This window comes from Saccostrea echinata, unplaced genomic scaffold (genome assembly GCF_033153115.1).
Source record: "Saccostrea echinata isolate AGI-Se365-2 ecotype Australia unplaced genomic scaffold, CSIRO_AGI_Sech_v1 ptg000004l, whole genome shotgun sequence".
NCBI classification, from domain to species: Eukaryota; Metazoa; Mollusca; class Bivalvia; order Ostreida; family Ostreidae; genus Saccostrea; species Saccostrea echinata.
Genome location: NW_026889753.1, coordinates 6,267,275 through 6,279,588, shown reverse-complemented (window position 1 = coordinate 6,279,588; position 12,314 = coordinate 6,267,275). Strand labels below are relative to the sequence as shown.

The window sequence follows — 12,314 nt, the reverse complement described above, 5'->3', positions numbered from 1 at the left end:
TTATAAGAGGACCTAGTAAATGTTTTAAAGCAAGCCTCTTTCTTTTCTCCTCACGAAAATATAACTGACAGTAAAGGAGAACCTTCAACAGTACCGTGAAACTACATTTTCCTGAAAATTTGTTTATCAAATGTGGATACTAAAAAAAACTCCAAAGAACTTTAAGAAAATTTGAAATAACAAAATTTCGCTAAAATAAATCGCATCAAATCGTATGACTTTAAATCAAATTATACACCGATTCCTCATGTTGAATTAAAGATCAAGCTTTTAAACACTGTAGACAACTGCTTCTTCAGTAAAAATGGAATTTGAAATTTTTTATATCTTGTGATTGGTCATATTCACTGTTCATTATCTTCACCTTTTTCATTTTCCTACTGAAATAACACAAGTTCTCTGGAGTTGATATCAAATATGCTTGAGTTTCTCAATAACAATATACTATGTAGACATTTGAGAACAGGTCTTCCAACAATTTGATGGATTTCCCAGAGATACGAATAATGACACTTTATTAACAGACATTTTTTATTCTTATAAAGCAGAATTTATTAAAAAATCTTCTACATGAAAAGAAAAGGCTCCTGCTGTGGCCTGCAATTCGACATTTAGTTATATCGATGACGTTTTAACTATGAATTTTTCATCTTATGTTGATTTGATATATGTATGTCTTACAGAACTTGAAATATAAGCAGCACAGAGTCTGATCAGCTTTACACTTGAATTTTTTTACCAGAAAAAGAAGTACAGAACTACAGAACTTTATGATAAACGTGACGACTTCAACGTTTCTTACGTCAACTTCCCTTATTTATGTAGCAGTATACCATTATTACTTTCAAATGGCGTATATTTCTCTCATTTTTTTTTAATACTCGATGTTCTGCTTACGATCATTCTCTAAGCCGAGACAGGCTATTGAGAAATAAGTTGATGTTACAAGATATCAACAATCTCGCTTAAAGTCAATACTTTGCAAATTATATGGTCGATATAATGACCCTGATTGCAAATACAACCCGTCGTTAGGTCGAATAATGACTGACGTTTTAATTACAAATTGTTAAGACATAATTTCTATAATAAACTGATTACGTATTATCCGTCTATCCAATCGAAGCAAAGGATTCAAGGGGGTGTGACCGGTCGATAGGGGATGCTTACTCCTCCTTAGCACCTGATTCCATCTCTGAAGTTTTCAGTGGCCCCTGATCGTTCTGCGCTGAATTTGCATTGTTTATTTGAACTCCTGAGCATGATTACTGTTGGTTATCTTCCAGAAAGAAAAAAAAAGTTTACATTCGATTTATGTTTTATTTGTTAAATGCACCCTTGTCTTGAAGTCAATTATACTGCGAAACGAGATTCTGTCTTTTTCTTTAATTGCTTTTGAGCGTAAATATTTTTATTATTTTCTTGCAAAGTTCCAAGTGGCACTTGCATGTTTTGTTCTTTCTTTGATGTTCATAATGTGACACGATTTAGAAATTTAAATCGATATGACTTGCATTTGATTTTCGACATGTCATCTTTGTATTCTACAAAAACCAATCATAGGTATTTCCAGTGCGGAGAAAATATTTTTATTTAAGGAATGAATTTAATAACTACCCAATTTATATGGTATAAAGTGGGTTGGGGCAGTTTACGCTTTATAAACCGCAAATAAACCGCGAAGCGGTTTATAAAAAAGCGTAAACTGTTCCAACCCACTTTATACCGTATAAATTGGGTAGTTATTAATTTCATTCCTTAAAATTTAATTTTCATTCATTTAATGTAAGAAAAAAAATTACCACCTTTAAAAAAAATGACTTCAAATTGTACAAAATTTAAATGTAACGTCAGGCGGATCGATACGTTTTTGACGCAAGTCATTGTGACGTAGGCAACCCAATTTATACGATTTAAAGCAAATTTTTTTTATCCAATCAAATGGCGCGTTACAATCAGAATTAAATTATAAGATGATAAAATATTTTTATCCTAGATTACTGAATTTTTTTAAAATCTTTTCACTATTCACTGTTTCTGGTCGAGAATTAATGTATTTAACATGTAAAGACGTGTTAATTTAATATGAACACTTTAATATAAAATTTGCATGAAATTATAAATTAGTTTTTAATCTAATATTTCCAAAACAAGTACTAAACAGGTGTAATTGGAGAAAATTCAGATTCAGAGCAATTTCTTGACATGCAACTGCTAACAACATTCTTGTTTCACAGGGATTTAAGTCGGTTTCATTAGCTCTGAGATTTGTTTCCATTCACTGGTGGTGGTGTAGTTGAATCGGAAAGGATCAGATCAAGTGAATAAAGTGAGACTAGCAATTAATGTAAATCGCCAATACCGTGATAAGACGAATTTGCACTAATTAGGCACTATTATAGATGTAGTCAATCGATATCAATTTCACACAATGCATTAATATTTTTTTTTTACTTTTGTTTTAAAAGAATGCTAGACATTAACAATCCATCTGACACGTATTTTCACGTATTCATAAAATTACTTCATTTCATTTTATTCTAAACCACACACACACAAAAAGAAGAAGAAGAAAAAAAAACCAAACTTTTTTTTTGGTTGGTTGCGTCAGCTTTTATGACTACTTCCAATTTCCTTTTGAGTTGCATTGTTTTGGTATAGGTTGACACGTCCTCTTATAATTTGTGTAAAAAATGTTTTGACTTGTTTCATTAACAAAAAACAAGCATTATGAGAGTATTGCATTAGCAATACTAGTCCCCTACCTGGTTCCCGTTGAAAATTGAAAATGCCATAATTCCCTCAAAAATCATTCAAGAGGAACGAAATGCAAACTTGATCTATAACCTACCAAGGTCAAGTCACATACCAAAAGTCAGCTTAATATTTGCAAGCGTTTAGAAAAAAATTGCGGAAAACCCTTAAAAATTGAAAAAGGTCGTAATTCCGTCAAAATTCAATGAAGCGGAAGGAATTGCAAATCTGATCTGTGACTCATCAAGATACACTCACAAACCAAAAAGTCACCTCAATATCTGCAAGTGTTTAAGGAAAAGTGCAGAGAACCAAGTGGGACAGACTGACAGACAGAGGGACAGACGGACAGACGCAGTGGAAACCTATAGCCCTTCTGGTTTCACCGATAGGGGACTAAAAACTCATTTGTGACTGTTTTGTGAAAAACCATTTCTTGCACTGGTACAAGATATATATAACATTAATTTCCGGGTTACCGAATGGAAGAGTGAACGTGCATGTTAGTATATAGTATTATGTCCAGAAATTTTCAGAACAATATATATTTGTTCTAATTCAAGATAATTTTTTTAACAAGTGTATATGTGAAAACAAAATGTAAATCTCTTTGTACATGTATGCAGTCATACAGTAGAGCATGCTGCTTTGGAAGTGATTGGGAACTTAATCCAGACCTTTTTGTATTTGTCTTTCGTAAGGAGATAAGTTCATAACTAAGATTTTGGTATTTCCTTACGAGTTCGATTCTACTGTATCTCCTAAGATTTTATTTCTCAATCCTTATTTTTAGAATATAACGCAGTGAAGAAAAAATGTTGACTGACTGGCTTGGCGAGCTACCCAATTGTTACTTGATGAGAATATTTTCTGCTCCCTCGAGCAAACATAAGACAAGAGAAGAAAAGCCTTTGATTAAAAAAAGACAAAGCCCTTTCTTCTCGCGCTATCAATAATTATTTGGTTGCTGTAATTTCTGACATGTTGAATTCCTTTTGACAAGGCAAATTTGTACCATAATTTAATAGAATAAGATGGACAAAGTTTTGTACGAAAGGAAATTCATCTTAAAAAGAAATTGGTGGCAATTTCAGACACAAAAATTTAAATGCAAAAAAAAAACTACATATCGAAACATGTATATTATGGTCATATGAAAAAGGTTAAGACTACGAACAGTGATTAACCTATAGTTATAGAGAACAATGAACATGGCAAAACATGGACTGCTGGAATCTCCAGCGGTGCATTCAGATTCATCAGGTTCATGTAGTATTCCGTATTAAAAATTAGTACATAAAAACAATGGCGTAATATGTCAGTCAAAAATTGCAACCCGACGATAGATTGTATTTGCAAAGATGGTCATTATAACGACCATGGTATTCTGGAAATGATGATCTTAAAGGAGAGTGTTGAGAGCCTTGTAATGTCAATTTATTTGTCAGCGTTGTTTTAACGAGATTGTCAAAAGACCTGTAGCATCGTGGAGAATAGTTGTATTAAGTGGTGAAATGACATTTTAAAAAATTTTGATTTGGAGGGGGGGGGATTTAATTAAAAATCTTTCCTTTTGAGTTTTTGAGAGTCCACGTTTAATTTAAATACATGTAACTTCTGAAATATGTTGTAGCAGTTGTTATTATTAGATTTACAAAGCAAGACTATTTTGTTTGAAGCTTTGAATGTTTCTTTTTTAAAAGAGATTCAATCTGCTTACCTTTGTTTCCTTCCTAGAAGAAATTGGTAATTAAATGTCATAAATAAATGCCACGTTCTGTGACTACTTCTAAATAATATCTCCAATTTCTTAGAAAAAATTGACTTCTTGTCGTTCTCTCTCATGTCTCCCGTGCCTTGTGGACATTTCCCAGCTCAAGTTTCTTATTAGAGACAAAAAGGGTATACCTTACTTTGGTCATTATACAACTTTGAAAGTATAGAATTGTAATTTCCTTCTAATTCAGGTATTATTAGATTACAGTTTACCTATTTCTCGTAGATTTTAATTAATTCCCCGATGTTTTGGCACGATCAGGTTTATAAACCTCTACGTGATGATCAAGCATATTCAACATCCATTTTGCAGATACCCTTAGTCTCTGTTACAAATAAAACGGAAATATACAAAAATACCGATACATGTAACTGAATCAGCAAATTTTACCATACACTCTATGCCAGAAATTAATCAGTACATATATTTACAATCTTATTAATTCTTATTCCTTCAAAAATAATTTCCTAACACAGTTAAACAAATACAATCATGTTCATCTATTTTAAAACGTAGCTTAGTAATGCACATGTGTGTGTTCACAGGAAATACAACTCAAGAAGAACACAATCATTAATAACGTTGATTTCATAGATCGTCATCGTCTCCTAGTTAAAAAATATAACAATTATCTATGCCGTTCATAGTTAAGTGTAAAAGCAAATGCAACAGCCAAGAAACGAAAGCAAGCTTAACACTATATTACACAATATTAGTTCCTGCTGAAAAGAAGTCTCATCGGAAACATTTCATTTTTAAACGCCTTTGTGAACTATTCTGATCAACTGTTGTCCGGCGTCCGTCCGTCTGTCTGTCTATCCGACCGTCTGTAAACTTTTCACATTTTCAAATTTTTCTCAAGAACCACTCGGCCCATTTTAACCACTTTGGAACAAAGTATCCTTGGGTAAAGGGGATTCTAAATTGTCCAAATAAAGAGCCAAGTCCCCTTCCAAGGGAGTTAATCAAGAAAATATAGAGTGGGGTCATTAAAATATCTTTTCAAGAACCACTGGACCAGAAAACATGAAACTTATGTGGAAGGTTCCTTAGGAAGTAAAGATTCTAAATTGCTCAAATCGTGACTCCTTGGGTTAGGGGGAGCCACAGTAGGCAATAAGGCCTACATTGAAATATGTAAGAAAAATATTTTTAAATCTTCTCAAAAACCACTGGGCCAAAAATGGTGAAACTTACGTGGAAGGTTCCTGGGGAAGTGTATATTCTAAATTTTTCAAATCATGACCCTGGGTTAGGATGGGACCATAATAGGGAATCAAAGTATTACATTGAAATATATGAGAAATATTTTTAAAAATCTTTTTTCAATAACCATTTGACCAGAACAAATGTAGGCTTCCTGGTGTAATGAAGATTCTAAATTGTTCAAATCATGATCCCCGGGTTAGGGTTGGACCACAGAAGGGATTCAAACTTTTGCATGTTTTTTTTAAAATTAAGGACCCTGGGTTAGAGTTGGCTAAAATCATGATCAAATTTTACATAATGCATGTACACAGGAAAAGAAATTTCTTCTCCGTAATTGCCAGGCCATGTTGGTCATACTGAGATTGAAGCATCCCCATAGTATGTGGACTCAGGGGCCTCTTAGAGTAGAGTCATATAAAAGGGCGCAATTTTTCAAGGAAATATAGAAATGTTTTAAAAATTTGATGAAGAACAGCAGTGCTTAAGTAACTCAGGTGAGCGTTGGGGCTCTGGGCCTTTTGTTCTTCACACAGTTATATCTGTTTAAAGAAACGACGTTTTCCTGTTCTATGTCGACAGTAGGTTATACATGTAGGTACTTTTGGATATTGCTAAAGCAATATAACTATGAAAAATAATATATGATATATGATTCATTTCTGAACTATCCATCCATCTTACAGGATCGACGACATTCGAATCCATTGATAAATATCTTAAAAAAAAAAATTTGCTTATTTTGCGCTTGTAAAAATGAATTAGATCTTTATATAAAATGATAAATATTCATATTGCATATTGAAAAAAAAGTTTTTACGTCTGATACTAAACATGATAGTCAAGCAAAAAGCAACCTCTGTGTTCAATTTACTTTCGATAATGTTTTAGAATTCCCGAAGTTCTGTTCCATTGATTTTGTGTTGGTAAAATTTCGTACACTGCAGTGTTAATATGTCGTAAAACAGCGGAAATCAAACTACTGTAAAATCAAGACTAATACAGGCTTGCACTTGAATGTAAAATGGCCATGGAGTCAGAGATTTAGTGCCTTTCAAATTTTTCATATCGACCTGCTGGAAAGATAAAAACTGAAATTCAGTGTTCAAAACCAAACAAGGAAAAATGACTTCCATGTGCTTCTTTATAAGTGCTTTGTTTTCTTTTGCTGTTTTTGGAAATACAGCTTTTGAACCACCTGTATTATTTTTTCATTATTAAAGGTCTAAACTCTTTTAAGGAAACGAACTTTTACAAAATTTACGTTTTTCTCATTATCATAATCATCGATAAAAATGATTTTAGGTAAGTCAAATTTAACAACCTTTCAACAATCAAACAGGTAATCAAACAAATAATCTCTGTTCTTCAAAAAATCTATTTAATTAAGGTCATTATACATCAATAATTTAAAGTAATAATTGATAGATTTAAAGATATGTGTTATATAAATATCAAATAATAAGGGAAATACCAAAGCTTAGAATTTTGATTACCATTTTACGATTCATTTTCCTGGAATTGTTATGCTTTCACCATTAGAGACAATTATTGTGTAATTAAAAACTAAATTAAGAAAAGTATTAGGAAATCAGTAGACTTTTTTTTCACTCCCTCCTTTTTTTTGGAGTCTTCATATTTTTTAGCTTTTAAAGTGAAAAACAAACTTTCAAAAATACAATGGAATGGTTTCCGCGATTTTGGTTTAATTTGCAAATATGGATTGTGCAGGGATTAAAAACTAAGACAGAATAAATGAGGAGTGTTTTAACATTAAGCTGCGTCTTTCTCGTTATCTTTACTTTAAGAACATGTACATTGCTCCTAGAGGACCACTGCTGCATAACATCAACACAATTCCTAAGCAGTCCTATCAGTAAAACCACGTAGTTACGTGTATAAACCAATCCCTCGAAGGGTTCTAGGAAAAACATATATGAAATGCAGCAATGCTGAAAAAGTAGTGGACGTACACCTGCTGTTAAAGTTGAGACTCAAATTATAACCTGTATAAAATTACCATACCCAACACAAAACAATAAATACATCATCCACGCAGTCTCCAGACATTTACTGATCCTAGACAAAGCAGAACGGTCATAAAATATTTATAAGATCAATAGGAAATCATTGTCGAGCATCAAATTATGATAAAGTAGGCGATCTATTCAATAATAGACAGAAGATATCTCTTATACCCTTGGTGTGTTATTAGTGTACTGTCTTCAAATCAACCTTATTTGAATGTTACCAATAAGATATATTATGTAGAAACAGTAGTCATGAAGAGTTCCTCATTTTCAAACATATTGTGATTTTGAAGTATCTTTTGAAATGACTCTAGTTACGACTTTCAGTGTAAACTATATCGCATTAGTACTGTAACACCGCTTTGCTTTTACTCCCCGCCCGTTTTAAAAATTTCAAGCTTATGGGATTGGAAAGACGGAACGACAATTTTTTTTTAATGATTAATACGAATTTATCGAGCTTGATAACAAACAAATAAGTACTTATATCATGTATTGATTTCTTGGGAATATGAAGTTATGTATATCGAATACATTCAAGTAAGTGGAAAACAGCACTGAGGATGAATTCGATGTCGATATCAGATTAACATTGGAACTTGGATGTCACGATTCCCTTTACTTCTCTTCCCATTCTTACTGTTATATCGGACGATAAGATAGCTATTGAGAGATTGGATCAATAGACTACCTGGTGTACACTGATCCTTTGGAGCTTGCTGGTAACTGAGCTTCTACACGAATCACACAATGCTTTTCATTGTAAAATAGAATCTAGTGACTCTGCCAGTCTTATAAAGCCTGATGCACACGATGAAGCGGAGTAATATCCGCTGGAAAACGGAAACATCTGCGGAATAAACAATAACTCATGAGTAATGAAATACAAGTTATACGATAGATATTGCTTACAGAGGAATATTTCAACTGGAATAACATTGGACATTTATTTATTTTATAGTTTAAATGAGTAACAATATGTTGTGCACCCCTATTGACAAGACGTTGTCGAATTCTCTTCAGAATCTTAATATTCCGGATGAGGATGAGATTTCATTTAAAGATAAACTAAAACGAACTTTTTCGTCGATTAAAAGGCGTAAAAGGAAAGAAAATATGATGCCAACCATAACCGCAAAAGAGACCCTGAAGGTACCTCAGGTGATCCAGGGGCATCGAACTTTAAGCGCAACAAGATCAAATCCTTTGTCAAGTTATGGGTAAGTTAGGACTTATCAAATGGGATTTAAAAACTAGGTTAATTATTTCGATTCGTATCTCTCTCTCTCTCTCTCTCTCTCTCTATAATATATAGAGGATCTCAAATATCAATCTTCTGGTATGATAATTTAATTAACTGAAATTTATAAATATTCTGCAATAGTTATGATGCATTTTTTTCGCTTATAAGAGCCACAATTTATTTTTAATTTCGAGGTAATATCAAAATTAATCTTCCTATAACCATGCAAATTTTAGCATATCAGCCCGTATGCTTCAACCCTTATCTAGTGTAATTATTCTGTGTTTGATATCCATGTTATCTTAGCCAAATCATAGCACTTAAACAAGTATCAATTTTTCGATGTTTCCGAATGTTTTAAAACAATCCAGCACAATTGCTTTAATAGCACTCCAAGGAATTCTCCGACAGAAAAAAAAACATTGGTAATTATGAATGTTTCCCCGATTTTCTTATGTATGATACCGCAATCTGCATTTATTTAACAATTGATGGCTGATGTAAAAATTTTCAACCACATTTATATCATAAACCTTTGACCAGATGTTTCTTAGTTATATTAGATTTCATTTTAAATGTTGAATTTGAACAATGATATAATATTCAATTTAAAAACAAAATTATTTTTATCAGTATCTGATATTTGGAAATTTATACAGGCAAGCTTTGTCATCACCAGTAAATGTTGTAACTGAAGTTGAATAAGAATTGATACTTCATAGACCGATTTTACGCAACGAGTTTTTTCCCCCACTTTTTATGCACAAATTTTAGTGTACCCATTAACGTAACAACAAAAAAGGACTCGTATTGAAAATCCAATATAGAAATCAAAACTTCAGACCGTCATTTTATTGATTTTTAACCACTTTTGTGTGAAAACTTTTAAAGACCATAGGGGAACACAATGATAAATTAATACAAATTATTTATCTGGCAATTCTTGGTCGCTTGAAAGAAACCAATGTTTACCTACAAAACTTCCAACATAAATTTGAATGCCAAGATGCTATAATGGTAGCACTTCGTGTAGCTATAGGTAGGTTACAATTTGGGTAGGATAAAAATAATCCAAAGACCAATCGTATGCTGACTACATGGTGAGAAGACCACAAATTTCCCATCTATAATTTCTAACGGCTTTCATCGGACGATTGCTTTGAGTGATATTAAAGCAAATGTATAGTGCAATCAATGCTCCTTTTTATAGCAGACATCTAAAGAGATCTTGATCGAATATCATATCCATTATTCTTGGAGAGCAAAATGCGCATATTTATGGAATACCATATATAGCTATTACATGTATAGAAAAGGAAGTTTTTCAAGTATGTTTAAATTTAGCAAATTAAATTTGTCCATGAAGTGAAACAAGTGAGTAATGTGCCTAAAAGTCATTTTGTTTAATCCGAAACGGGATCAAATCGATAGTAGTGGCACAAGTTAACTGCTTGTGGAATCGTAAAAACATCAGGGCAGGAACTAGTTGAAACTATTTTCCAGATAACCTTACTTTTTTTTATACCAGAATGAGTAAATTTAATAAGCAGTGGAATTTATCAATCTTAAGAAAATGAATTAAGTGCGATATATATATATATATATATATATATATATACATATACATATACACATATATATATATATATACAAAACACTAAAAATGACCAACGACACGAACAATAATAATTGTCAAATTTTCGGGACGACCTGTCCCTTCCTCAAGACAAAGAAAAAGTTAAGAAGTCATAAAAACAAAGGAAATAGAGAAACAAAAACAACTAGCACTACTACTAAACTACCAAACACTAAATATTTACAGTGTTACATGTTTAATTTCAAGTTAATAAAGTCGTAAACAAAGAAATCCGGAGCGCTATGAAATGCGTCCAGTCTATCGGGTGAACTCTGGTGAAGTGCGATTTACATAATTGAACGAATTAATTATCGCTAATTAATTACGACAAGCAGTAAATCGTGCATTGTCTTATTCTCTCAAAATAGCGTAACTATACATGATAAAAAGAAATTAAAGAAAGACAATATGGAAGGGCAATTTTAAAAATATGAATTTGGATATATTATAAATTTGAAAATCGGATAAAAGAAATGTATATCACTTCGCATGTGTAACATATAAAACTATTCAGCTGAAACAACTATGTACTTTTTATAGTTACTTATATATTTATATTTGGAAATGAAATATATTTTAATCATGCAAGTTGTGCCTATGTTTTTCTTGCAGAATATGTTTGGTATGTTGGACACAATTACTTTCAAAATTGATATCGGTAACAACAAATATAATATTTGATAAATATTTCATATTTTAAATATCTACAAAATGATTTTTTTTGGTGAATGTTCATAATGTTTGAACATATCAAGTTTTATTTAACATGTAATTTTTTTTTATTGAAATTAACAAATCCTTTTCTATACAAACACAAATTCTGCAACTACATGTAGACAAGTAGCTGTATATGCACTCGCAGCATTGCAATCTATTATTAGTCACACTAATTGTTAGGCCATTCCTTACTGAATTGTCTACGGATTTTTCCGATCATGACAAGGGGCACACAGCGGTTGTGACCGGTTGGCAGAGGATGCTCACTCCTCCATGGCAACTGATCCCACCTCTGATGTTTTAGATTTGTATTGCTTGGATGGACTTTTGAGCTTGAATACTGTTTGTTATCTCCATATTTCATTGCTAAATCTTAAATGTATTGAAAACTACGTTTAACAGAATTTTTCACTCATGCTGGAACACCATGAATGGCCGGTGAGAGGCTTCAAATTAAGACCTGTACTTGGCACGTATGCCCCCTGAGCAGTTGGGGATCTCTCTCATGCCAGCATTTGGTCTCATCCGAAGGACCGGAGTGGGATTCGAACCAGTCAAGTAGGGATCAACTCCTTTCTTTGCGACTCCAGAACGAAATGCTCTAACCACTGCGCAAAGCTATCTTAATGTTGAACACAATGACTTCATTTAATAGCTAAAAAATTTGAAATCCTCTAGCCTGTTTTAAACACTATAAAGTGTAGGGACATAAATCCTAGAAAACTGATTCATCTTGAGTTTCTCTACTTGAGGATGTTTAAACCCAAATGTAGATCACAATGACACATATGTTTTGAATTTCATCGTTATAAATTGTCGAATCTTTTTTTATCCAATTTTTTTTTTACAAATATCACCATGGTATGTATCAAATATCTTGATGATTATCAACAATCTTGTTTAAAGTCAAATCTTACAAATTCTATGGTCGATACCATGACTTTGTTTGCA

General features: G+C 32.3%; 1 protein-coding gene across 1 annotated transcript in view; it reads left to right on the top strand.

Moving 5' to 3' along the window:
• Positions 1 to 8,692: 8,692 nt before the first annotated feature.
• Positions 8,693 to 12,314, top strand: part of LOC133179087 (GTPase-activating Rap/Ran-GAP domain-like protein 3) — a 64,230-nt gene continuing 60,608 nt past the window's right edge. Inside the window, exon 1 of the mRNA XM_061313817.1 lies at positions 8,693 to 8,987. Coding sequence (XP_061169801.1) covers positions 8,734 to 8,987 — 254 coding nt within the window. The 5' untranslated portion in view covers positions 8,693 to 8,733. The remainder of the gene's footprint in view (positions 8,988 to 12,314) is intronic.